Genomic DNA, 27610 nt, shown 5'->3' on the forward strand with positions numbered 1-27610 from the left:
ACGGAGACTCACTCAGACTTTTCAGAATGCTTGGATGGCGGGGCTTTGCAGCAGCGCAGAGAGAGGAGAGAGAGTATTACAACAAAGTTATTTTTATGGTCCCGACAGTTTCCTAATATGAGTCTATAGAAATCACGTTACTACGAAGTACATTCAGCAGATGCTTTCATTACAACGAAGTGACCTTGAAATGTTTGAACAAATCATCCACAGAGCAGTTAGATCTGTGGTCGCAGCTCAGTTGTGCACGTTTGCACAACGATCCCCAAACAGAAACATTGTAAAAAAAATCTCTTTCTTCGAACTTTCCTCGTACTATTTTTTTTTTTTTGCTGTTTTTGTTTTCTGTGGTTTTCAGTGATACCTTTTGCTTATTGCTTGTCAACATTTGAAAAACATCCATTGGAATTTAACTCATTGTCACCCTCCTATAGAAACGGCAGACACAAAAGAAAGATAGCAGTGTTAATGTTTGTGATGTGCAAACTGTTGGAATGGCAAATGCAAAGCATATGTCTTTGTTATATGCAAAAAGAAGAAAAATCTCGGGTTGCAAACGTATGCGAACTGCTTAATAACTTAACAATAATAGACATGTTATGTAAATTGTGTATAAAACTGCCCCCCCCCAAACCACCCCCCACCGACCGGTCCGTGGAAAAATTTGCATCTAATAAAGTGGTCCTTGCTGTCAAGAAGGTTGGAGACCACTGCTCTAGGCCAGTGTGCGAACAGCCCCTCTGCTCACCCCCTCCGTTAGAGCGAGTGAGGGAGAGAGGGAGCGAAAGAGAGAGAGAGAGAGAGAGAGAGAGCGAGCAAACAATCAAAAATCAATACGTGCTGTTTGATCTTTTAAGTATGTGAAGCACCATGCGGGAAGCATATCGCTTGCAAAGCAGCCACATGTAAGCCCAGCAAAGAAGGGAGCACTGTGAAGGTAATCTTTCAGCGTTTTTTGAGGAGCGGCCGTGTCCTCTAGGGGTGCGAACAGCCCCCGTGCTCACAATATATTTGAGGAGTTTAATTTAATACATAATAAGCGCTGTGGTTGGGTAGCTTATCTGCCATCTGCCAATAGCGTCCCTTGTATGAAATCAACTGGGCAAACCAACTGAGGAAGCATGTACCAGAAATTAAAAGACCCATTGTCCACAGAAATCCGCGAACCAGCAAAAAATCTGCGATATATATTTAAATATGCTTACATATAAAATCCGCGATAGAGTGAAGTTGCGAAAGTCGAAGCGCGATATAGCGAGGGATTACTGAATCTCTGTTGGGGTGCCCAAATTTATGCACCTGTCTAATTTTGTTATGATGCATATTGCATATTTTCTGTTAATCCGATAAACTTAATGTCACTGCTGAAATACTACTGTTTCCATAAGGCATGTCATATACAGTATTAAAAGGAAGTTGCTACTTTGAAAGCTCAGCCAATGATAAACAAAAATCCAAAGAATTAAGAGGGGTTCCCAAACTTTTGAATATGACTGTATCAAGTTATATTCTGGAAACACTCCACCACAAGGTGCAACTTTTCCCTTTTGCTTTTTGGCATTAAAGTAAGCCCTTTGAAGTTTTCCATCTCATATTTACATTTAGACAATCAATCTACCTTACAAGACTGAAGGGAAAGATACTTGGTAATCAAAGAGATAAAATTTGGCCAATTTTCAGCAAAAACTTGTGCAATCACCTTATGTACAACCTCTGACTTTTATGAGAAAACACCTCCAAGATGTATTAATATTTTCTGTTTGAAACAATACAATTGTCAAATGACAGCCAGTACATGAGCACAGTTCATTTACTTAATAATATCACATGGAGTAATTTTCCCAAATCTATAGATAGAGAGGTTAGGAGCATGTGCTGGTACAGTGTGTTGCCGCACCCACCACATGACAAACCACCTCAGGATCCCAGATTAGGACTCGAGTGCAGCCATGCAATGGGTGACACCTCAGCACCACACTAGTTCAGATGGAATGGAACAGTGTGAGGTTTTTTTTTTTATGGTGGCTGGAGTGCCAATTCTGCCACCAATCCTCAGGATTTTCCCTGCAGGTTGGAGAGCCTATGTGCAGGACTGGATGCAATTGCAGATTATGGGCCTTGCTTTAAAAAAAATCTTCTAGCATTGTTATACCATGGAAGACCCAAAGAGTGTCTGATTTAAAGAGAACATGCCAGAGAGCCCGAGCGTAAATGGAGAAAAACTAAACTAACTATCAGATATTGAAGGTTAAAATAACAGAATACAATAACACAGTCTGTCTTGAGAGGCGCTACTGTTTCTCTAGAATTATAAATAACAATGCTAGTAATCCCCGAGTGTTATTCTCTGATTGATCGTCTGCTAAACCCAGGTAACTCAATGGAATGCCTCTAGAATACTTCCAGTGAAACTTGTGAGGCTATTGCTGTATTTTTCAATCAAAAAATTAATAATATTAGAAACTAGGGGGCTTCACCCCCTGCTTGCTTCGCTCGCCAACCCCTGTGTTTGGTTAATCGGATATACAATATTAAATTTTTTTTTTTCTTTAGAATTTCATTATTTGCACTTTTACTTTAAAGTTTCATTAAAAACAATATTTTTTGGAGACCCTTGTGACAAAGCAAAGTATAAATGCCTGTGAGTGAATATTGTTTCTGTTTCTCTAATAAATAATCTGACTTTTTATAATGTTTGTCCCTAGGATTTATTGATTGTCATAGCAAAAGCTATTCTCACGGTAAACTGTAAACATTTTAATACAAATGGCATATCATGATCTCCTTTGGTGTATAATGTTATTCGCGGAATATATACATTACGTTTCTTTTTGCCTGTTAAAATTTGCATCGCTTCTCCGTGATCATCTATATACACCTGACCGAATTGTGTATTCTTTGAAATTTAACTTGTCGTTCCTTTAACTGTTCCGGGACCACAGATTCTCATAGCGTATGGTCCATTATTTTGTAAATCCACATTTTGTGCATTGAATGATGCGAATGCGAAAAGACTTTGTTGTCTACTCTTTGCGTTTTATTTCTGACCTTGATTTGTCCTGCTATTTTTTTCAATTACACCTGGTTCTGATGATTAATCACCTTTTGTTTGCGGTAATGCGATCTTTTCTATCTTTTCTTTGATACTGTAGCAACTGACAAGATAAAATGTCACAAAAGTTTTACTTGAACAATCGGCGACTTCCTAACCCCAAACACAACTTTATAGCACCCTCTCTAACACCCCCCTTACCGCATCAATCAATACCCGCTATCAGTCTTCCGTGCTGTACTCCGCCCTCCCTCAATCGGACCTAACAGTCACTTAACCCTTTGCAGTCGTATTTAATTTTCAACGTCACGCTACATTAGTCGTAATTAATTATTGAAAAAACGCCAATAATTACAGCAGTTATTTTTTTCAAGCACGTAGGAATAACACAGGCCACTTTTCTCGACCAGGCGACTGTGCAAATCGGTCAGAAACTTGCAGGGCCACCAGCGGTGGCCTGACGACCTATAGCGCACTTTTTACTAAGGCCAGTTTTCTGGCCTAACGACCGCAAAGGGTTAAAACCAAAAAGCCCTCAACCTGGCTGGAACGTTACAATACATTCGAATTTTACTGCTTTCATATTCTGTACCTTTCTCTGCATGTGTATCGCGCCATCATTTGTTTGAGCCTTTCGAATTCCACTGCTTTCATAATCTCTTATCTGCCTTTTTTTCTCTCCAACGCATTTGGGTCTCTATTCTCTGTATACGCTTTATATGTGCTGAGAGCACATGATCTGTGTGTACTACGTGCTTTTACACCACTAAGTGTTTTTTGATGGGTGCGCTCTTATATGATATCTTTTGTAAGTAGGGCGTGTCTTGCAAGAATCTCATGTTCCACGTCCCCGCGAGACATCCCTGGGACAATCTCTTGGCACCAAGTCTCATGTTTACGGTCCCCGCAAGCCGCTTCTGTGGCAAGTCTCTTTTGTCTCGCGGGTCTTTTAAATGTCTTCCGAGAAGATCACGTAACGTTGCCTTGCTTTTTGCTTTCCAGGATTTTTTTTTTTTATATAATGGAGAGATAATATAGTATATCTCCCCAACACTGTGGATCCTCTTAAGCCCCAATACTCCATTATAAACAAATTTAATTCTTTCCCCAGGATAGATTTACCTGATTTATATAACATCATTTCTCAACTGAGACCCTTCACCTGCGTCCTTGACCCAATACCAACAAGTTTTTTCAAAGAAGTATCGGGTGTGCTAATTGATAGTATTCTTGACATAGAAAATTTGTCATTAGATACGGGGGTCTTCCCAGACTGTCTTAAGACTGCTGTAGTTAAACCCCTACTCAAGAAAAATAATCTCGACTCCTCTGCTTTTGAAAATTTTAAGACCTATTTCTAACCTGCCTTTCTTAAGTAAAATTCTAGAGACAGCTATGCTGATGACACGCAGCTGTATTTATCAATAGCACCTGATGACCCCGACTCTGTTGTTTCGCTAACACAATGTCTTACTTGTGTTTCTTGTAAATGAGTAGTAATTTTCTCAAGCTAAATAAAGAGAAAACTGAAATTTTAGTGATTGGCAACAATTGAAATAATAAGGTTATTAGAAATAAACTTGATGCATTAGGATTAAAAGTCAAGACGGAGGTAAAGAATTTAGGGGTAACTGTTGACTCTGACCTGAATTTTAAATCGCATATATTAATCAGATCACTAGGACAGCATTTTTTCACTTAAGAAATATAGCAAAAGTTAGACCTCTTATATCATTGAAAGATGCTGAGAAATTAGTTCACGCTTTTGTTTTCAGTCAACTAGATTACTGTAACGCACTACTCTTAGGACTACCCAAAAAAGACATAAATCGATTGCAACTAGTGCAGAATGCAGCTGCTAGAATCCTAACTAGGAAAAGAAGATCCGAGCACATTTCTCCAGTTTTGATGTCACTACACTGGTTACCTGTGTCATTCAGAATTGAGTTTAAAATACTGCTTATGGTTTACAAAGCCTTAAATAATCTCGCTCCATCTTATATATCGGAAGGTCTGACATCTTATATTCTAAATCATAATCTTACATTTTCAAATGAGTGTCTGCTTAGAATTCCAAGAGCTAAACTTAAAAGATGTGGTGAGGCAGCCTTCTGCTGTTATGCACTTAAAATCTGGAATAGCCTGCCAATAGGAATTCGCCAGGCTGATACAGTGGAGCACTTTAAAAAAACTGCTAAAAACACATTACTTTAACATGGCTTTCTCATAACTTCATTTTAATTTAATCCTGATGCTCTGCATATTCAACTAATTATCATTACTATTCATGGTGGCTCCAAAATCCGTACTAACCCCTACTCTCCTGTTCTTTTTCCGGTTTTCTGTGGGGATGACCTGCGCCACCACCACCTGATCAAAGCGCCATCATGATGTCCCTACATTGATGGATTAAAGGCCAGAAGTCCATGTGACCGTCATCATCAAGTCCTTCCATGAAAACCCTGAATACAATGAGGACTGATCATTTATGTATTAGAATGCCTAGAGGGGGTTGGGCGGTCTCATGGCCTGGAATCCCTGCAGATTTTATTTTTTCTCCAGCTGTCTGGAGTTTTTTTTGTTTTTTCTGTCCTCCCCGGCCATCGGACCTTACTTTTATTCTATGTTAATTAGTGTTCTCTTATTTTAATTCTTACTTTGTCTTTTATCTCTTTCTTCATCATGTAAAGCACTTTGAGCTACATTATTTGCATGAAAATGTGCTATATAAATAAGTGTTGTTGTTGTTGTTGCTTAAGAGCCCAAGGGAGTAGAGTCACTTCTTACGTTTATGGGATGGGAACCACAACCTTCCGATTGCCCATGCAGATCCCTAGCCTCACATTTATATAGCGCTTTTCTCACCAAGCCACAGGAGATGCACAAACCAGATAAATGGGGAGGGTTACGTCAGGAAGGGCATCCAGTATAAAATTTTGCCAAATCAATAAGCTGACAACGATACAAATTTCCATACCGGATCAAGATGATCCGCTGTGGCAACCCCTAACGGAAGCAGCCAAAACAAGAAGAAGATATAGCACTTTTCTCACTACTCAAAGTAGTTTTCATAGATGATGTGACAGCAGCCATTGTTGCATCATCACTCTCACCACACATTAGCTATTAGGTGATGAACAGGTGAGAGAGAGACAGAGAGAGAGAGAGAGAGAGAGAGAGACAGTTAGAAACTAGGGATGATGAGGGGACTAGAACGACTAGGCCATGGAAAGCAGTTTAGCACTGGACATTAGGATACACCTTGCTGTGTATAAAGGATGCCCAAGGATCTTTAATGACCACAGAGAGTAAGGACATTTGGTTTTACATCTCCTCTGAAGGATGCCGCCATTTTACAGCACAGTGTCCCCATTACTGCACTGGAATATTGAGATTAACATTCAAACAACAGCCTCACCAACACCTCTTCCAGCAGCAACCTAAGCTTTTCCTAGATAGTCTCCCATCCAAGTATTGGCTGGGCCTAAACATTCCTAGCTTCAGGTGGATAACCTCTTCTGAAGTGAATGTGGTATGGCTGCTGGATGACCACAAGTAGCAAGTACTGGGATATTTTTCATTATTTTGTTGAATTTCTTGGTGTGTACAGAGCAAGACTAAAAAACTACATGAGCACCAAAGCATATCAGTACCGTATGGCAGAAAAGTGAGTCAGTTTCTCCTACTCCAAGTCAACTTTCTAAATGTGAAAGTAGTGTCCAGCCAGACAAACAAATGCAAAAAAAAAAACACTCATTATGGGTTCTCATTCATTTGACAAGTGCTGTGGAAATGGCTGGGTGCTCTTGCATTGTGGACCAGGATTTAAAAAAGAATAAAAAATTTAAAAAAAAACCCAGCTACGTCACTGCTATTTTATCATTTAAAAAATTTATCAGTTTAATCATTTAATACATTTATCATTTTAACTTTAACAACATTTATTCACAAAATGTAAATAAAAGTGTGGGCAATTGCCAGTATATTGAATGAAACTCTGATAATAAAACCGATTATCTATGTGTGTGTGTGTGTGTGTGTGTGTGTGCGTGCATGTGTGTGATCATCTACCAAAATACGCAATACGCTCGCTTCTGTAGAAATATATTGGCTATGAACTTCCTAAATCAAAACAGCAATAAATCTAATTTAGAACTGTGCAGCTTGTGTATATGTACATGCAAACTATTTACATTGCATGATTTGAACACGAGACTCTGGAGATGTCTGGGACTGGTGTAGCCAGTTTTTTTCTGAGCAGCACGAGTGTGGCACAACATTAAAAAAGGCATTTCTCTATATCTCATTTCTGTTTCATACTAGGATTCTGTGTTTCTTTATAACAGGGTAATCATAATCAAGCCATTCGTCTGGATTGGTATTGTGTTCGATTGGACTATTGTCCATTAAATGGAAGAAGCAAACATGTAGAGTCTTTCTAAGAATGCCAAGAGAACATAGCAAACAGTCAAATCACAATTTGCACTTTTTAATACTTTAAACAAACTAACTGTAGATTTGAAACAAGCAAAGAACTTAGCCAAAAAGATATACTAATCAAAATAACAAAATCAAATATGTAAATCAAAACTTAGAATCAAAAAATATGCAAAGTCCTACTTCCTTAATATTTTCTGAACACCTAAAGCTTCAATAAAGTTTTTTTCCATACAACCCAAAAACTGGGACACTGGAACTACCACAACTTCTGCTTATATTGGTGGAGCAAAATGATGTCATATATCACATGATTTCCAGCTCACAACTGCCAACAGGTGTTGTTGCTACCAATAAAGTGACAATGCCTGTGAGAAATAAAGGACTTCAGGAAACATATATGGATTGCTAATCGATGACCTTTTTCTAATCAGTCATTAGTGGTAAATTAGCCCACAGTGAAGAACATGTTAACACCAAAAGGAGGTAAGAGACATAATGCAGCGGCTATACAGCCATCATCAAATGTGTGACTCAAAAGGAAAAAGTGGGTTACATAAATAAGAGGGGAAGGAGGAAATATAGCCAGGTGATATGAAATTAGTGAAAGATGCTAGCTAGTATTTAAAGTTGCTATTACAAAAGATGAAGGGAAAGATTAAAAAGTTAGTTGGTTATTAATATGTAATCCAAAGATGACAATGATTTTAGCTGCTTCTTTTTTCCCCATAAAAAAAAAAAATTATCTTAAAACCTGTGCAAGAAGACAGGCACAGACAACAGTGTGGTTATGTACATGGAATGTGAAAGAACAGCCTTAGAAAGCTCTTTAATATTCATTGCTTGAATGTGCTATCCAAAATGATCTGCTAGTCATCTCCCTGTTCTAACTAAGTAGATGGCTGAAAAAGAAATGTATTAAGCAAGATTTGTAGAATGGCACGAGGCCTGGTGTTTGTAAGTGAATTTACTGGAGGGATCAGATAACCGTTAACAATGATTTAATGGTGTATTCATTAACAACAAAAACAAATTTTCAATTAATAAAGTGGTATGAATAAAAACCTTAAAGCATAGATGGTCAGTTGCAATCCTAAAGGGTTACAGGTTTTCACTGTAACTAATCTTTCAATGAAAAGCGGAATTGCTGTTTCTTATCTGCATATTTAGACACTTTGAAAATGTCTCTGCTCTATTCAGAGGCTAAGACTCCAAATGGGCTTCATTTGGCACTGGTTCAGCATATGGAGTGAGCAAAACATTAAAAAGGACCAAAATGTATGTTACTGTGGTACCTTCATGTGCACAAAAATGCATTTCAAGGATTCTCTTTTAATACTTTTTGTCCACCAAGAGCGCTTTAAGAAAAACAGAGCGCAAATACCAAAAAAAAAAACAAAACAAAACCAAAACATGTACTGAAATAACTGAAAGTAGATACACTGTGATGTTAACTTGGATAGATGTGTCAAAACCAGCTCCATTTTAGAAAGAAGAATGTCATATAATTCTTGAAAAGTAGCAATATATAGCTATACTATATTAGCAAAACACCTCAGTTGACTATTACATACAGTATCTAAAAAAGTAGAATTTAAGTACCCTTTGTGCCCAAAAATCTAGTGCCTTGAAGCCTCAGAAATATGTAACCTGCTACCAGTGAAAGAGTGAATATACTGTGATTAAAATGCGAAAACAATTTAGTGTAGCATCAATATTCCTTAAGATGGAAAAGCATGCATAGACTGTCAGCTAATCTGAATACAGAAATAATTCTACAGAAAAGTTAATTAGGCAAGGAGTTTATTTACTGGAGGGGACTTGCTGCTAATTAAGAATTTGAGATTATTGAAAACCTGCAGCCAGTGCAGCTCTCTAGGACGTAATTTGTTACTTCCTGTCGTTAACAGAATACCTTTTAGATCCTGGTGTCAGTGGCTGAATGCTTTCATTTCGGCCATATGGAAATAAGCAGTTACGGTGGTCCTAAGATGGTCCCTTAACTATTTCTACTTCTTATTTAGATATTTCTGTATCTGGAAAAAACAAATGGGCCGGGGGGTTGGCGGGCATTTGCGCTTTGTACAAAATGTCAGCTCAAATCTCCATAGTTGTAGAGAAAATTTAACACGTTTTTACTGTTCCCGGTCATAGTATGATGATACTGTAGGACAGCATAATACTCTGCGATCCACCTATTCATCAGAAATTCACCATTTATATGGATTTTTTTTATGGTTAGGCCAGTAATGTGAACACCATTACAAACCCATGCAACTACTTGATTATCAAAACAAAAAAAAAAAAACCGTACTATATAAAGATTACAATTCTGGAAAGGGGTGTAGGCATAATTTAATTAACGTTTGGCCGCAAGAGAATTCTGCAACCTTACATTAAGGTTTTAACATTGAAAACATAAAACGTCTCAAAGATGTTTTACGTTCGGACTTGCTCTCTTCTAGTTAAGAAAAAAAAAGTAACACTCACCGTCTGGTTACCAGCAGAATAAAACTTTGTCAATGCACAGCTGGCACTCCTCCAGGGAGGCAATCCACACGGAAGCAGCAAAGTTAACTTTAGAGTTTCCTAAATGCGTCTCGGAAGATGGGACGCCTCATTCTTAATAATCCATATTATTGATAGGGAATAAATTAAAGGCGTAAATCCTCACAGCCAACGACTTATTAAAAATATACAGTTACAGAGGCAAAAAATATATATAGTTGTCTGTCGTCTGAATCTTTCTCTTTCGTTATCTGTTCACGCTGTTGGCGACAGGTACAGTAAACAAGTGATGAGATTAAAGTCCTCGTCGCTTCTCGTATCCCTTCTGACGCCACCGGATAAGTTAAACCGGAGACTGTTCCCTTTTAAAACTCTTTTCAAACTGTTTTAAGTGTTGTTTTGGGTTATTCTTTTCCGCGTATCAATTCATTTCCTTAAACCCTCTTCGCAGCATTCATTACTGTTACGACAGACACGAGTAACACCTGACCGATTAAACAGGTAAGTCAGAAGCAGGGGAAACGCCGTGGACAGTCACGTGCCCGTGTGGCGCCACGCCCACCTGACCTGTATGCGATCGTTGCATGCCGCTTTATCTTGTCATGTAAGCGCTTTTCTGCGTGAAGCTGCTCATGTACCTCTGACATTTCCGTTGTTATATCCTAAACGAATCATTACTTAAAACACGAGTTTGTACTTGTAACTTTTGTCTGTATCCCACTTCGAAGACAGTGCTAAATAAAGCTTGATCTTTGATATGCAACATTTAAGACATATTGCCTTTCAGCCTTGGCCTCATTTGACAACTAAGTGATCTACAGTACTGTATGTACAAGCCGACTTTGTATCCTCGCAACCAGCGCAACACAGGTCAGGGTAAACGGTTTATTGTGCTTGATGTCCTGCATTTCACTTCTTCACACACAGGGAAAACATAGTCTCCTTCTGTACACCTCAGGTGTAAATTTGTTAAGTCGTGTTATTGCTATCACGGAATACGCAAATTTCCTTAACGTTAACATTAAAATGCCTATTTAATAAATGTGCCTAATGAAATATTTACATTCAGAAATGTGAAGCAAAGGGCACTTTGTTTGGATATTGTTTTAGCTCACGTTTCCACGTTTTCAGATTGTTACAGGTTATTTACTGGAATCCTCCTGATAAAACGTTTCTTAAGTTTTAATGAATGGGATCTAGTTTAGCCCTCCTTGTGCTGCAACTCGTCTCTGGCAGGTGTACCGGCATGTGGTATCAAGCCGCTGCAGATGGACCAGAATACAGCAGCCCGTCATGTATTTAACCAACGGAGACAGGCACATGTTACTCCTCTCTTCAGGCTGCTACATCGGTTCCCTGTAGCAGCACGCATTCAGTTCAAATCCCTGATGCTGGCCTACAGAAGAGTCATTGGGTCAGCACCTGAGTATATGGAGACACTGGTGAGGTGCTGTATTCCTTCGGGTCCACCAGGGCCGGATTTAGACTTGATAAGGCCCTAAGCTATTTGAGACATGGGGCCCTTTATAAGTCCAGATATTCTATGTAAGTGCCAAATATGATTTTCCGATACCTAGAGGTTTAAACTGAAATACAATTAAGAAGTATATAGATATTGAAATAATAAATGCTTAACTTAAAATCATTTTTATTCATAATAAACTTAAAAATGCAAACTCTGGTAAAAAGAAACAAAAGTTCTTTTAAAAGGCACAATGTACAACGGTTTATTATCTAATATCTTCAAACATGGTATAAGGATTAAGGAATTATATTAAACTAAAATATTTTCTTTCTTGCCTTTGCCAGAGCAAAGTCACTGATGACATCATCAAATGATAAACTGCGTAGTTTGTCACTTTCTATGCACATGAGACTGAGGGAACATAATTTATCTTGTGTCATTGTTGTTCTAAATTCATTTTTTATTCTCTTCAGCTGAGAAAAAGATCTTTCTCCAGAGCAATTTGCAACCATCATACATAGAAACAATCGCAAAATTGCTTCTACATTAGGGAATGCTGTTTGGACACGATCGTTAAATATTACCCTATACAGATCCTGATGTGTCAGACTATCATGTTCCGCTGAACCATGGGCTTGACTATGTCTAACATATTGGTGAAAATGCTTGACTTCTCCTACAAGATTCATGTCCACATCTTCAGGATATGTTTGGCATAAAGCACTAACTCCTTCACGAATCTCTTCTTCTGTAGCTTCTAATTTTGTTAGGAATGAAAAGACGCGCAAAAAAATTGGGTGAAGAATATTGGACGTCCCGGACGTGCGGCATTGGGACAAATAATGCTGTAGTATATTTAAGTATATATGACAATTGCTCACTCGGACAATTTGTTTTGGGGGCCCCCAAGAAGGCGGGGGCCCTAAGCTATAGCTTGTGTAGCTTATACGTAAATCCTGCACTGGGGTCCACTCAGGTCTGCCAGGGAACAATGCATGGTGATGCCACCTCTACGTGGTATCAAGTCTCAATCCAGACTCTTTTCCTGTGTAGTTCCTAGTTGGTGGAATGGGCTACTCACCTCCATCCCACTGCTGACTCCCTCATTTTATTCAAGAAGCAATTGAAAACCCATCTATTCTGTGAATATCAGTCTAAATCATAGAAGAAAAAAAATTCCTCTGTGATATTTCATATTGTTGGTTAATTTGTTGTTACATGAAGTTTATTTGCTTTATTGATTGTAATCTATGACAGGACTGTCTTAACGTATGGGCACGCTGGTGAGCCCCACGAGCATAGGGGCCCAATGCTAATCTATGTATGTTGTGACTTGCTGAGTAGTTGTGTAGGTAGGGGCCCCAGTGCATTGCTTTGCCCGGGGACCTATAATGTTGTTAAGACAGCCCTGATCTATGATTGCAAATTTATTAATTATTACATCTTTTCACTTGTGGCAATCAACTTTTGTTGCCTGTCCTGCTACACTTGCTGAACAAACAGGCCATGGCCTAATGTTACTTGATTATGTTTACCTCTTTTGTAAGTCACTTTGAATAAAAGCATCCACCAAGCAAATAATGTAAATGTAAATGTACATCTGGGGTTAGGCAATGTGGCACAGGCAGTCCCAAAGATTTTGGTATAGGTTATTAGGGAATGGGAACCAGAAACAGTTCCGAGGGGGGCTGAAAAAAAAACACCTAAACACAAAGGATGTAATGCAGACAAAACAGAGTTTCAGAGTTAAGTGGTAAACTTATTTATATTTAAATGAAATAAGCGTGTGGGTAAAAATACATGTAATTGTGCCCGTAATTGATTAATTTTATATACAGTATAGCGTTTTTTTATCTTTTGAGATGGGAGGTTTTGTGGTGGCTTTGACATTTCTAGGTGTGGCATAAGCCCCAACAGACCACCCAGTTTTGCTGCCTCTTCATGTTGGTGCAGTGGGTGAAGTTATTTCTTCAAAGTAATTAGACCTTTTTTGAGCTGATCCATTCAACTAGTGTTCACTGGTGTTACCTCATATGACCCCAAAACAGGCAAGTATGCATTTTTATACACTGCAGAAAACTGTCTTTCAATCTGCTACTGGTTTCTGTCTTGTGCCTGTTGATTCTAAAATAGGTTGTGGCTCCAGTGTTTGAAAAAACAGGTACAAAAAAATGGAAGGATGGACAGCTAAGCAATGAGCCCAGGTCTGTCTGTTTCTGTCCTGGCTTACAATGATTGGTCACAGCACCTCCCTGCTTTGGGTATTCCTGTACCAGTCTTCTTCAGTTTCTAGTGGTAAATCATTTTGTAACAGAAAGATGCATCACCAGACCTTTGCTTCCAGCTTTTATGGGTAAGCAGGTTATAAGAGTGTTGTCATTTTAGAATTGTTTTCCAGCATTGTAGAATCTACACTGTGCTGCAGGATTAGTGTTTTTTTTACCAATTTTTCATTCAAAGAAATAGTCTGGGAGTGGATTGAGTGGAATGATGTAATGAATTAATGATTTTATCTAAACTTGAAGTTTTTCAGATTTAGATTTAATTTAGCAAAGATAAAGTTGTGCATACAGAAGTATAATTAGAAATAGCAGTAGTAGTAGTAGTATTATGAATCAGGATATTGTTCACTTTATTTCTTTCTAAACATTTTCCATCAGGAGTCCCCATCTCCAGTCCTGGAGGGCTGCAGTAGCTGTAGGTCTTCATCCTAACCCATTTTTTTAAATTAGTGACCTGTTTTTGCTGCTAATTAACTTCTTTTGAATTAATTTTAATTGACCTGTTTTTAAAGATTCATTCCCCTGAATTGCTTCATTTCTTCCTTAAATGGCACCCAAACAGAAATGAAATGTGAAGTGAGGGAGCCAACAGAAGACCAACTAAGTCAACCAATTTCACTCCAACCAGTTGCTTCATTAGGCACAGATTCTTGTTGTTGATTAAACCTGTTCTTTAACTCCATGGCTTGTTGCTGCTTTTATTGTGCAATAGCATACATTACCAAAATTGTTGGTTTTCTCTTTTCTAAGACCACTGTAAAAATGTTTTGTGGATCTGAGCAGATCGACATTCTTGAGACCTTCACCTTTCTTTAATTTCAGATAGTGTATGATGGTCACAGTTTGCTGGTCATGTTTTAGCTCATTTTGTATCTCATTATTGTTTGGCTGCTAATTAAGGAAAAGGAAACAATTAAGCGGTCTGAGTCTTCAAGAGCAAGTCAAATAAAATTAATTCAAGAGATGTTAATTAGTAGCAAAAACAGGTCTCTAATTAAGAAAAGGGCTTGAATGAAAACCTGCAGCCACTGCAGCCCTCCAGGACCAGAGTTGAGGACCCATCTTGAAATTGCACGAGTGAAAAAAAATCTGGTATCACTTGTACTTTAACAACCCTGTTTAAAACAATGACTTTAAAAGTTTTAAATTGGGCAGTGCCTAAAAAATGATAATGAATATATATGCTTTGAAAATAAAGTGGTGAGAGCAGTACACATCTTTAAATATTCAGTTACAAAACTGTTGGTGATGGCAACCCAATTACCTGAAGTTAGGCCATTGAGGGATCTTATTGAAAGGGAGAACAGGGCCAGTTTCAGTGAATTCTGTAATATAATTTCCATCAGACTTGGACAACTAGGGACTGACCTTACCAACCTTTTCATTGCTTAGAAATGGACTATTGTACCCCAGACGAATATAAAATCCTTCATGTACAGTAGACATTGAATTGGTGCCTGTCATTTTAAATAACAGTCAGAAATAAGTGTGTCCAAAACTGAAGGAGGCAGGACTTTATACCATATATGGTGACTCCTAATCCCAAAAGTGTCTTAAGGTTAATTTCATGGAGTTGTTGAAATGGCTCACATGAAGATGTATTCCTTTCTGATCCTGGAGTACAGATGAGTCCGAAGGGTTCCACAGCAACCAGCTTCTTAATGAGAAGCTGATCTTGGGGTTGTACTGAACTCTATGTTTAATTTAATTCCTGTTTACAAATTTCTGCCCATATTAGGTGAATTTTTCAGCTAATATTTGGATTTTCAATTCAGTTCAGTTCAACATAACATAGGCTAGGCAGTGTGGTGTAGGACTTTAAACCCTGAGGTTGTGGGTTCATATCTCTCTGTTGACACTGTGTGACCCTCACACATGTCACTTGACCTGCATGTGCTCTAACTGGAAAAGCAAAAGAAATGTAACCAACTGTATCATAAATGTTGTAAACTGCCTTGGGTAAAGGTGTCAGCCAAATAAGTAAATGAAAACGTAAACATGAGAATATAGAAACATGTTGTGGTGTTTTATTTGCAGCAGATATTTAAAGCATTTGCCTTTCTTTGTTTTTTGATTTTTCAAAGTTTAAATATTTTAAATTCAACTTGGCATAATTCAGTGGAGGGTGTAGATAAACGTTTGAAAGCCTCTCCTTAATTCCTCTTCTCAGTAGCAGTTGTCACAGGTGTGGCTCTCCATGCTCTCATTTATTGCACAGAATGGGTGTTATACTGTTGCATGCCAGTCAGTAAGCCAGGCAAGGTAGTGCACTACTCAAGGGCCAGTCGCTACATGCCAATACAGATTGAATGTTTGTATGTGTCCTCCCATTGTCTGCCATTTCTTTATCTTATGTAAATATTAAACTTGATTTACATACAGTCTTCTCATGAGAAACATTCTCCATTTATCATCCAAGTACACAAGATAGAAAGATTAGCTAAACACAACAGAATTCAAAGAAAACCCCAGAAAAATCTACAGAAACTACTAAGATTTACTGGGTGGAGTGGTGGCTCTGAGGCTAAGGATCTGTGCTGGTATCCCGAAGGTTGCCGGTTCAAATCCCCGTCACTGCCAAAAGAGATCCTACTCTGCTGGGCCCTTGAGCAAGACCCTTAACCTGTAATTGCTCCAGGGGCGCTGTACAATGGCTGACCCTGCGCTCTGACCCCAAGGGGTATGCGAAAACCACCAAATTCCTAATACAAGAAATTGTATAAGGCAGAACAAAAAAAAAAAAAAAGATATAAAGTCTGAAAGTAAAAAAATATACAATTAAAAGGACATTGACTTGCGCCTCCTTCCCTACCCATATAATGAGGTCAAAGTGTTTTGCAATTCACTTCATCTGCCTCTGAATATTATTTGGCTTAAATGGTTTAAAGAAACACAAATTAAAGGCAAAATAAGTGATTGAAAGTCAGTGGTTCTTCTGGGTCAACTAAGGAATAACCCATGATGATTTGTATTTATGGTTCAACTAAATTTCAATAATAACAACATTTCATACAGTTAGATACATGCTTAATATACTATGTAAATGCTAGTCATGCAACCCTGAGTTGAATACAAATGTTTAAAAGTGTACATGGTGTTATGATCTGCAAAAGAAGGCAAGGGCAGGTCAAATAATATTTTTAAAAGGGACCGGGAGAAAGGTGTAGTCTGAAACAAAACTAAGATGAAGCCAGAAGACAAATACCAAAATCAAAGCCCGGTATTTTAAGCTAACTCATAATCAACAAAATCAGGTGCCAACTGTCAATTAACCAAACAACTTTAAACACGCACACACACACACACTTCACTTTCAATCCATTAAACTGACTTTTATTCTCATGCAGCTGTGCAATAGGTGACATCTGAGCACCACATTAGTTTGAATGGAGGGGAGCAGTGTGAGGTTTTTTACAGTGGCTGGAATGCCAATCCTGCCACCAACCCCCAAGTTTTCCCAATAAGTTGCAGGGCTTGATGCAGATTAATGTCATACCCAGAACGGGGAAATTGCAGGTTAAAGACACTTGCTCAAGGGCCCAATTTAGTACATTCACTTCTGGCATTTAAGGGATTAATGTAATTAAAAAAAAGTTAAAGCAAAAATATAGATAGCAGATAAAGACTTCTTCTTCTTCTTTCGGCTGCTCCCATTCATCTTTTTCCATAAACCCAGTCATAGTGGATGCACAAACCAGTGTGTTTCTTTGTTCCAGTCCCAAGCCTGGATAAATGGGGGTGGTTACATCAGGAAGGACATCCAGTGTAAAATTTTGCCAGATCAATATGTGGACAACAATACAGATTTCCAAAGACTTTGTGTCTTCAAAAACCCTCAAGGAATCACAATGTGTTGAAAAAGTTTAAAATTCTTCTTTTTCTTCTATCGGCTGCTCCCATTAGGGGCTGCCAGAACAGATCATGTTTTTCCATATCTTTCTGTCCTCTACATCTTGCTTTGTTACACCCAACACCTGCATGTCCTCTCTCACCACATCCATAAACCTTCTCTTAGGCCTTCCTCTTTTTACTCTCGCCTGGTAGCGCCATCCTTAACATCTTTCTCCCAACATACCCAGCATCCCTCCTACGGCTGTTAACCGGAAATGGTTGAGAGGAGGGTGGGACCCCCCTCTACCAACTTTTAAAAACAAAAAATCTATTGGCAATAGTCTTGTCTCGTCTCAAGATTTTCTTTTATAATAGAAAGACAATCTCAAACCCACAAAATCCAATTTAGAGTTATGGGCAGATCTAAGCCTTTCGTAATGACAATGGGTGCAAGCACAGAAACAGTTCTAGACAGGTGGCCAGTCCACTGTAGAGCCCACAAATTCACACCCATATTTGGCCAATTTGAAATCACCAATTAAAGTAACATGCATGTCTTTATGGGGGTTGGTGACAGGATTGGCACTTCAAGCACCGTAAAAAACTTCACACTGTTCCAGTGTGGTACCGAAGTGTCACCCACTGCACTCAGGTCACAATCCAGGTGCTTTGTCGTGTGGCGGTAGCGGCAACACTCTATCAGCACATGCCCCCAACCTCTTTCTCAGATCTTTAGGGATATAGAAGAAAAGTACATGAAACATATACAACACTGCCATAAGGATGTGGAATGTGTAAAGTTCACACAGACAACCGCCAGGCACAGGATTGAAACCCAGGGGACATAATCTGTGATGTAGCAGCACTAACCCCTGGACCACCATACTGCCAGGACTGGCAATATAAATTGCAAAATCTGAAATTCAGATATCATTGGTGATAAATGGAACGACAGCCCACGCACGGTTGATTCCTTCCACTTGATGGTAGTGAAAAAAAAGCTCTGGCCCTTCTCTACAATTTTGTATTGGAAAAAGCATCATAAAAGATTTTAAGATAAAGAGGCATCATACTGTTTTGGTTTGATCAAGAAGGAATATGAATTTATCAAAAATATGTGTAGTCTAGCAAAATCTGGAACAGATGGTAAACTCATTTCTTGTGGTATAATCCTTTTAAAATGTAAACATCTCTTACAAAATCTTGCTATAAAAGCATCATACATTCTTTTTGAAAAAGATGATTTATTTATCTCAATTAAAAAGGAAGTTGTAAAGTATATTGATTTAAATAACAGAATCCATTGTAAAGTGCCTAAAAGAAAATCCACTTAGAGACAGGAAGGACATGAAAGCTTTACACAGACTGCAACTGGCAACTTTAAAATGATGTAAAATAAATACTGTAGGTGTGAAAGTGTACATTTATGTGCCCAGCAATGGACTGGTATCATGTGCTGGGTTAGTTCCTAACTTGCAGTCCATGCTGCCAAGGTAAGCTCCAGCCTCATCACCATAAACAGTTTAGATGGATCAGTTCATGAATGAAACTTTTGTAACGTACTGAACAATGAATGACAAAACCGCAAGAGTCACTTTGACTTTCATGTAACAGAATGTTTCACCAGAATCCTTAATATGAGCTGACATTTTCAAAGTGGCCCACTTTATTTGCTTACATACTCAGTTGCATATTACACCAACTAAAATCCACAAAAGTGTCATTCTCTGTATTTCAACACAGAGAGGCTTTTCTTCATTTCTAATGAAATGGCTGTGTTTTTACTTACTAAGAACCTTACAGTATGGTGTGAGTTATATATTTTACAAGTAGCAGAAAATGTAACACATTTAAAATGGGCTAATTTCATTATAAGCATAATGTTATTCCTAATGAGGAAAAAGGGCAGTAAAATATCACAAAATTTCAACAACCTCCACCCTTTCATTCATCAAAATTCTTGCAGACAGATCAAAGATAAGATCGTGTAAATTGTATGTCTGAGAAATCAAATGATGGTGCGCAAGATAAATCTCATCCAGAGGGATAGCAGAACAGAAAATAAAATCTTCTACTGGACTAGTGGGCCTCGGATAAGTTAGGATGAACACTAAATAAAATGTGTGACATCTGAAGCCAGGGTTAGTGGTAACATTGAAAGGTAAAAAGTATTGGGAACCCTCCAGTTACCATAGTAGAAAAGTAACCATGAAGTATCATTAACCCATTTTGCACGGCAGATGCCTTAGAAATAGTTGTAACACACACCTACAGTAAAATTCACCATATATAAATTCCTTGGGCATGTACTAAATGCACCTGGACTTCACACATGCACAGTTGAAAAAAGTTAAAATTTAATAAGGGTTTTGAAGAACACTGATGTTTTTTACACATGCTCTTGAATTTGTTATACAGTTGTTAAAAAGGTGTGTAATTAGCCTTGAATGCCAATGCATATTCTTTCAGTTGTGTTTCTCTTTGGCCTTGTCAAGGAAAATTAAGGCGTACATATATGGTTTGCATTCTATTAATATTTATGTTATTCAAAGTAGTGAAGTATAAAACCCTGAATTAAAAAGAAGTTATTTTAGATTAAAAACTTGTTGTTAATACAAATTATAATTGAAACAATGGCTTTAGATTTGTGCTTTGTGTAATGTTGCAGTATTCAACAACATTTGAATATACAAAACTAGCTACTAGCCCCCCCCCCCCCCCCGGCTTTGCCAGCGTAAAGGTGTGACAGGACAAACTTTAAAAATCAATAACTAAACAGGCATCTCTAGCTAAGCAGAGGAAAAGTCTGCTCCAAAATGTGGCCAGAGGTTGACTGATTCAAATGGAGGCTGGTGCGTGAGTGAGGAGGGCCCCGCCTGGCTCCCCACTCCTGACGTCACGCTTCCCTCTCCCCTTGGCTACGCAGCCTCTGTCCTGGATTAGCGCGAATATATTGCTCTTGCAAGCAAACTATAACAGTGTGATGACAGAAATCTCTAAATCAACTGGAATATTCAAGAAAATTATAGAAAAAAAATCTAAATCGATCAAGAAGTTCTCTTGTGAAAACCTGAGACATACAGACAAACGTTGGATTTTATATATATAGAGATATGGAAGTGAACTCACATCTTGCACTAAAATATCAATAGGATAGCTTGAATTTATTTCCTAGTTCAGTGCTCATTAACACAAAATATTTCCATCTCTTGTTATGTAATATGAATAAGTGCTATCATTTTTTTGTACAAGTTCTTGATATATAATACTTATATTACTGTAAAGGATGTCAAAGTTCCCTTAATCTAAACCAATGTCACAAAGCTTTAAAACAGCTTATTAAAAGCACATACCAGTTATACTCACCAATATTAATTCAAAAATATTGTGTTTACTGCTTTTGTTTTATATTAATTCAAGTTTACTACAGAAAAAGTAGGCACAATTACATTAACATGATTTAAAAACCTTTTTTTAACTTTTAAACTGGAGTTTATCACATTATTTCAAAAGTTGGAACTATAGGAGGGCACCACAGTGGCACTGTAGTTTACATTCATAGCTCAGCTGATCTTACTTCAATGCCTGGTTAGAGCAGACTTTATGGGTCATTCTTTCTGTACCCTTACAGGTTTTCTTCAGGTAACCCCAATATCATCCAAAAGTTGGTTATGCTGAGTGTAAATATAAATTGGATCTGAAAGTGTGGCCTGCAGCTGATTCACTGGACATTGTGTCTAGATTTGGTCCCCATCAAGATTCCATGTAACAAATGATAAAGGATATACTAAGAGAGAAAGAGAAAATGACAGTTTGGGAAAATGGGACACATTAAGTCAACATTTTTTTTTTTGCTGCACTGTATCAAGTTATGGTGAACATTTCCAGCTACATTTAAAACATTGTTTCAAAGTCAGCTAAAGTTCTTGATTTCTCCAAAGTAAGAGTACAATTTTTTTAAATGCAGTTTAATGTGTGTGTACATAGTGCTTTTTTAGAGTAGTTGTCATCATTATCATGAATCACTTCTGCGGTGGGTTGGCACCCTGCCCAGGACTGGTTCCCTGCCTTGTGCCCTGTGTTGGCTGGGATTGGCTCCAGCAGACCCCCGTTACCCTGTGTTCGGATTCAGCGGGTTGGAAAATGGATGGATGGATGAATCACTTCAATTGCTTATGTACAATACAATTGAGTATTTTACTAACTGAACTGAAAACTGAATTCAATTTTTATTTTGTATGGCACTCTTCACCAAGTTCAGCCTCAGAGCACTATAACCAGTTGACAAGTACCATGCAAGGCAAAATGACCCTGATGTGCTGAAGGGCTCGTTTTTCTCAATAATCCTTATAGGTATTTTGTCTGAAGTCATGTGCTCCTCTTAGGGTCACCCAACAGCAAATTGGTCAAAGGGAGGGACCCGACAAACAGCAATCCATAACTTGTTCTCATGAATGTTTTAATTTAATCTGGGAAAACCTCACCCTGAACAGTGATACCTTGGGACTTGCATCTGGAAACATGCCTACTAACGGTGTTTGCCAGTAAGTACCCAGGTGATCCATGTTGCCTGGATGGGCACAGCCAGAAAAAGCTGCAAGGCGGTGCAATGCCACACAAGGCAACATGCTCTTAAATTGTGGAACACGACTACCCTGGGAGGGACTGTACTGGTACTTGTGAGAGATTTTGAAAAACACCAGCTAGATGTAGTTGTATTCATCTCTACACCCAAAACTGGCTATGGAACCAAACTTCCTGATCAAGCGTGGTCTCTCTACCACTCACTACTAATCTGAAGTTGCAAGGAAGCAACGCCACTGTACGAGTGAAAAACTAAAGAACAAAATAATTTGTTTTGCAACCAATATACAATTACCTCATGACAATTATTCATAAAGCACATGTGGCATAAAGTGTTTCATTTCATAATAACATCAGGAGTACCTACAATTTTTATTCTAACCAAACACTGGTTTACCTATCAGTTACATGTGTCAAATGTTATTTTTCCCCATCTGAGAATCAAAACATATTTTAGACAATGTTCTTCATACATTAATCCATTTGTAATCTACTTGCCTACTTTCAATTCACATGGGTCTGTATCTAAGCAGCAATGGGTACAGAGCAGACGCCAGCCTTGGACAAGCTGTTACTCCATGGCAGGGTACACTCACACAATCCCCCACTTACTGTACTCAGAGTGGGCTATTAAAGATGACCATCTAAAATGACCTAACTACCTGTTTAAGCTGAAGAAGCTGCTAACCCCTTAGGGATTTTTAACTCTTTGTATAATGAAACAGAGATCAAAGCAAATAATCTCAGACTAATATTAAAAATATGTTTCTTCATTGTTCCATCACTTAATACTGTGCATTTATGTTCAATAATAGAAAAACCTGAGCTCAAGTGCACGATAACATATCATTCAATTCTATGAACACCCTAAGTAAGTTTCCAATTAATAAGGAAAACTCTTGTTACACTGTTGGTAAATAACATACTGTATATTGTATTCTATCTACATTTTAAAATTATCAGTGTAATGGGCAACTTGTGAAAAAGCCAAATATAAACAATAACTGTATTTTATCAAACACAAAAATACAAAAAATATCACAGGAAAAAACAGTGGATTTCACATTTTATTACACTTTTGCAGCACAAAAACAGTAAAACTTATGTGACAGCCAGTCTGCTAGTGTGTATCCCATTACAATATCTTAAAGCTTCACTCCTGTTATAACACTTCATTTATTTCATGCTGTGTTACCCTGTAAACATTCATGCAGTATTGTCTTTTGAAAACTACAATAAATATTGTATTAAAGTATAAAATAGTCTTTTGGAAAATTAATATAAAAAATGCCACTTCTTTCCAGATACCCTATAACGTTAATTAATTTAATTCTCCATAATTAGCAAAATGGTCAGTAACCAAAGGCATCAACTTCCTTGAATGCTTTCGGTTACCACATTTCCCCCTCAGCATTTTATCATCTCCTTGCATTCTCATCTCTGAACAAAAGGTGATTCGTTTCTGCTGTCCTCTTAATTGGCATCTGAATCTTTGGTCTCACTTTTAGCAATCTGACTAGCTTCTACCATACTTGGCAGCTTTTGATAATTTCCTTCATGTCTCTTATACTTTCAATCCTTTTGTCTTTGAGGGCCAGTGCCAGTAAGACAGGTTTGTTTCCTGCTTCTTGTGATACAAACATTACCAGGTTTTTAGCAAAAACATGGGTTAGAGCCTGTAATGAAATTAAATAAGAATATCATAAGCTGCACATTTACATTAACTTTATTAAAAAGCAACAGTGCTATTCTGAGTGTTCTATTGTAAAATAAACAAAATACAGTACCAAAAACAGATTTCCCCCATTATTATCCATACTACTTCATACTTTTCACAATATATTAGATAATCAGACACCCAGTCCTCACATGTGAAGATGTTATTACTCCACATTCCAAATGGACTCAACTTAATTAAAAGATTATTTTTGTTAAAATTTAACAGTGAGACCTGATTGAGGTCATCACTGCCAAGTATAAATCGGACAATATCTGACCCTTACCATGGGAGTACAAATGTCAGCAAAAAGATTCTCATGGTACAAAAAGAAAATCCTGAAATAAAAAAAATATTGATGACTGCTTTCCATGAACTTGAAGAATTTTTTTTTTCTATGAAGTCACAAAAAAAAAAAACTCTATCACCTGGGGAACCTAATATTAGTGGCCATACCTTGAATTCTTAAAGGGCACCAGGCACAAAACTGGATTCATGGCAGAGTAACAAAATGGAAACTGCTTCTTATTAACAATGATTTGCGTGTTGACCTCAAGTTTGCCAAAACACACATGGAGGACTCTCCACCTTTCTGGGGAAAGACTTTGTGGACAGAAAGGTCAAATGTGGACCTTTCTTGCTTAGTTTTACCCTGTTATGTTGTATAAAAACTAAAAATGCATTCTGTGACAGCCTCCTAGTATAAGTTGTCATGCATGATGATGGATATGTCATAGTGTGGAGATGCTTTGCCACATTAGGACCAGGATTACTTGCCATATGTAAAGGAACAATAATCTCTTCTTTGTATCAAAGGATTATTAGGGAGAACATCAATAAGTAGTAGTAGCTGAAGTAATATAGCAAGACAATGATCTAAAAATGCACAAACAAATTTTCAGAATGGCTGAAATTGAATAAATACATTTTTAATGGACTAGTATCTAGGGCTAAACTCTTTCTTTGTGAAGTTTAAAAGGGACGTGACATGAGCACTTTATGTTTAGAAGCTCACAAATGTCACCAGGCTGAGTCAGTTCAACAAGAAGTGGGTCAAATTTCCAGCAAAGTGGTGTAATAGCTTAATAAAAAGCTACAGAAAATGTCCAGATAGAGCCATTGCTGCTAAAGATAATGTAATAATTTACTGCATCCAAGGTGGTATTAACTTCTTCACATGGGGATTTGGGCACTGTATATCATTTCTTATTAAGATAAATAAATGTGTATCATATTGTTGTGTTTCATTTATTCAACTGAGACACCTTTTATTAAATATTAAATTTTGGTTGACTATTATTCAGTGTGATGCTTATGCAATAATACAGAAAAAATACTGCACTGTAGGCTTATTGAAATGAAGTGCCATTTAAATGCAATTTATAAATAGCAAAGTCTGCAAATACAACATGCAACAAGGTTAAATTCCAGCTCACTCAATTTAAAATTTGCTGTAAACTGTTAAATATTTACACTTATCAACTGACTGTGACATAGGGTTCACATTCTGGGTAATGAGATCATTTATCTTTCATTTACATAACTATGTAATTACCTTCTTCGCAATTAACAATTTTGTTTAAGAGAATGTTTAATTATATACCAGATGAAAGTATTTTCAAAATTCAATCTACTTTCTTCTCAGCTTCTGCCTTCACTTATATTCAATAAGGATCAAACAAGCAGCCACAATAATAGAGGAGGCAATGCATGGTTGTAATGCACATGTATGTTTCTTTTCTTACTGTATACTAAAATTTATTTCACGCTTAACAGAAATCAAAATTTTCATTTGTGGCACTGGAGAAGCCAGTCTTGCTATTTTGTTTAAGAGTATGTCTTTCAAATATCTATAAAATTAGTAAAATGCTTCTTTTGTATAAAACATTGTAACAATTATTTGACAAACCTGTATACATCTCCCTCAGAAATGAATTGTTAACCATATCCATTTTTAAATATATCTATATGTGCTTTACTTTATGAGTATTGACTTACTCTGGTTACATTATAAACTGTAAATCTGTAACAACTGAAGAAAATTAAAGGTTTTAGGTTACCTCGTCATTTCCAAGCAGTACTTTTGTAGTAAATATAGGTTTACTAATATCAGAGGATGTCACATTAGGTGTAAGTGATATTAATGTTCCCATTTTTCCATACTGTGTGATGACCACAAAAATGTAGTTGCTAAATGCTGTGCAGGCAATCTGAGTGGAGATACCATTGATTATCTCATTTTTGCACTTTGAAAAGATGACTCTCTCAGCTGCCATTATTAACGGACCTATTGTAAAAGAAAAAAATACATTGAAGTTATTTGTGACATTAAAATTCATTCATTTCTCAAAACAATTCCTTTATGTTTTATATATATATTTTTTTTTCCTTTATGTTTGTGGCCCTATGATATGATTGCCAGGTTACAAAGAAATCAAAATTACTGTGTAAAAATTGCTCTGTCTGATCTTCATCTAACCTTTTATGTACCAAATATTTGGAACATTCTACTAATTTAGATATAGCATGAAACCACTGTAGATAACTGCATAAATACTTCAGAAACTCTAATTTTCAGTTTTTCTTTTTCATAATTATTATTAACTCTTGTTTAAAAATGTTAAGGCTGGCTCCAGCATACCCCCGTCACCATGGGTTAGGATATAGCGGGTTGGACAATGACTGACTAATACTTTTATCCTGACATTATTATTGATTAGATTTGGCTTAGAACAACTTGGCTAGCTTGGTCATATTGTAGCCATTCAAATGTGTAATAAAATTTGTGACGTAATTGTCAAGGCTCTTTCTCGGGAACTTACTTTTATGTTGTATTAATACTTTTTTTAGGGGCCCATACTCAAAATACAGTATATACAACAGTTAGTCCTCTGCATTTCAAAAAAAGGAGCAACTCAGCTTTTGTAATCGATTTTTCTTCCGACCGAAACAATACAAATGTACAAAAGACAACACAAAAATTATTTTCTTCCTTGAGACAGACCCCATAAACGTGGCCCTCTGTTGGACTAAACGGGTTTCAGAAAGTTTAGGTATGTTATTGTTGCTTGTTTTAACAAAGATATCATTTTAAGTAAATAACTTCATAAAGTAGGTTCAGTAAATTGGTTAAAATGCAGTAATCGATATTTTCTCATGTTTATTGATAAACAGCAGTATAACTAAAACATTATAACTTGTATAAAATCCATTACTGTTTTAAGAGCTGACAATAACATTAAGCTAACACAACACGAAAACTTGCCAGCGCGATGTCGCAATCTGACCGCCTAAGCCTTCACTGAATGCCGTGCCCTTTCAATATGAGTACCGAGGATCGGCTTTGGCCTGTAGGCAGCTCTTCTTTATTATCCATTATTGCGAAAATTATTTAAAAACTCGGCGATCGAGTTTATCCGTACCTTATATCGATGCCAAAAAATTAGTAAAAGAGATTCAAAACCATAAGAGATTTTAATTTAACGGCAATTTCTCCGCTGCCACAGCAAAAAAAAAAAGAACACGTTGTAGTTAGACGGGCAGCACTGCGCACCACAGCGACACCCCTCGCGCATCTCGGCACTGTCGCTTACCTTCTTACTGATTTTTTTAAGCTGTTCAAAAAAAACGTGCAATTCAAGAAAAGCTAGTTGTAGAAAGTACGGCACATGAATGGCATTTTTGCGATGTTGACGTAATGCTTCTTGTCCCCACCTTGCAGTGCCCTTTACTTA

General features: G+C 37.4%; 2 protein-coding genes across 2 annotated transcripts in view; both read right to left on the reverse strand.

The window, feature by feature from the left end:
* The window catches only part of tmem184a (transmembrane protein 184a), a 58133-nt gene extending 47608 nt beyond the window's left edge, over positions 1–10525 (reverse strand). The window contains exon 1 of the mRNA XM_028813912.2: positions 9980–10525. The gene's annotated coding sequence lies outside the window, so the exon portion shown is untranslated. The remainder of the gene's footprint in view (positions 1–9979) is intronic.
* A 12683-nt stretch (positions 10526–23208) lies between these two features.
* On the reverse strand, positions 23209–27463 carry psmg3 (proteasome (prosome, macropain) assembly chaperone 3). The gene is made up of 3 exons (XM_028813914.2): positions 27299–27463; positions 25937–26163; positions 23209–23835 (listed from the first exon to the last, which is right to left on the reverse strand). The coding sequence occupies exons 2-3, from the start codon at positions 26150–26152 to the stop codon at positions 23683–23685; spliced, it is 369 nt and encodes a 122-aa protein (XP_028669747.2). The 5' UTR covers positions 26153–26163; positions 27299–27463; the 3' UTR covers positions 23209–23682.
* Between the last annotated feature and the right edge of the window lie 147 nt (positions 27464–27610).

Source organism: Erpetoichthys calabaricus, chromosome 11, assembly GCF_900747795.2.
Source record: "Erpetoichthys calabaricus chromosome 11, fErpCal1.3, whole genome shotgun sequence".
Taxonomy (NCBI): domain Eukaryota; kingdom Metazoa; phylum Chordata; class Cladistia; order Polypteriformes; family Polypteridae; genus Erpetoichthys; species Erpetoichthys calabaricus.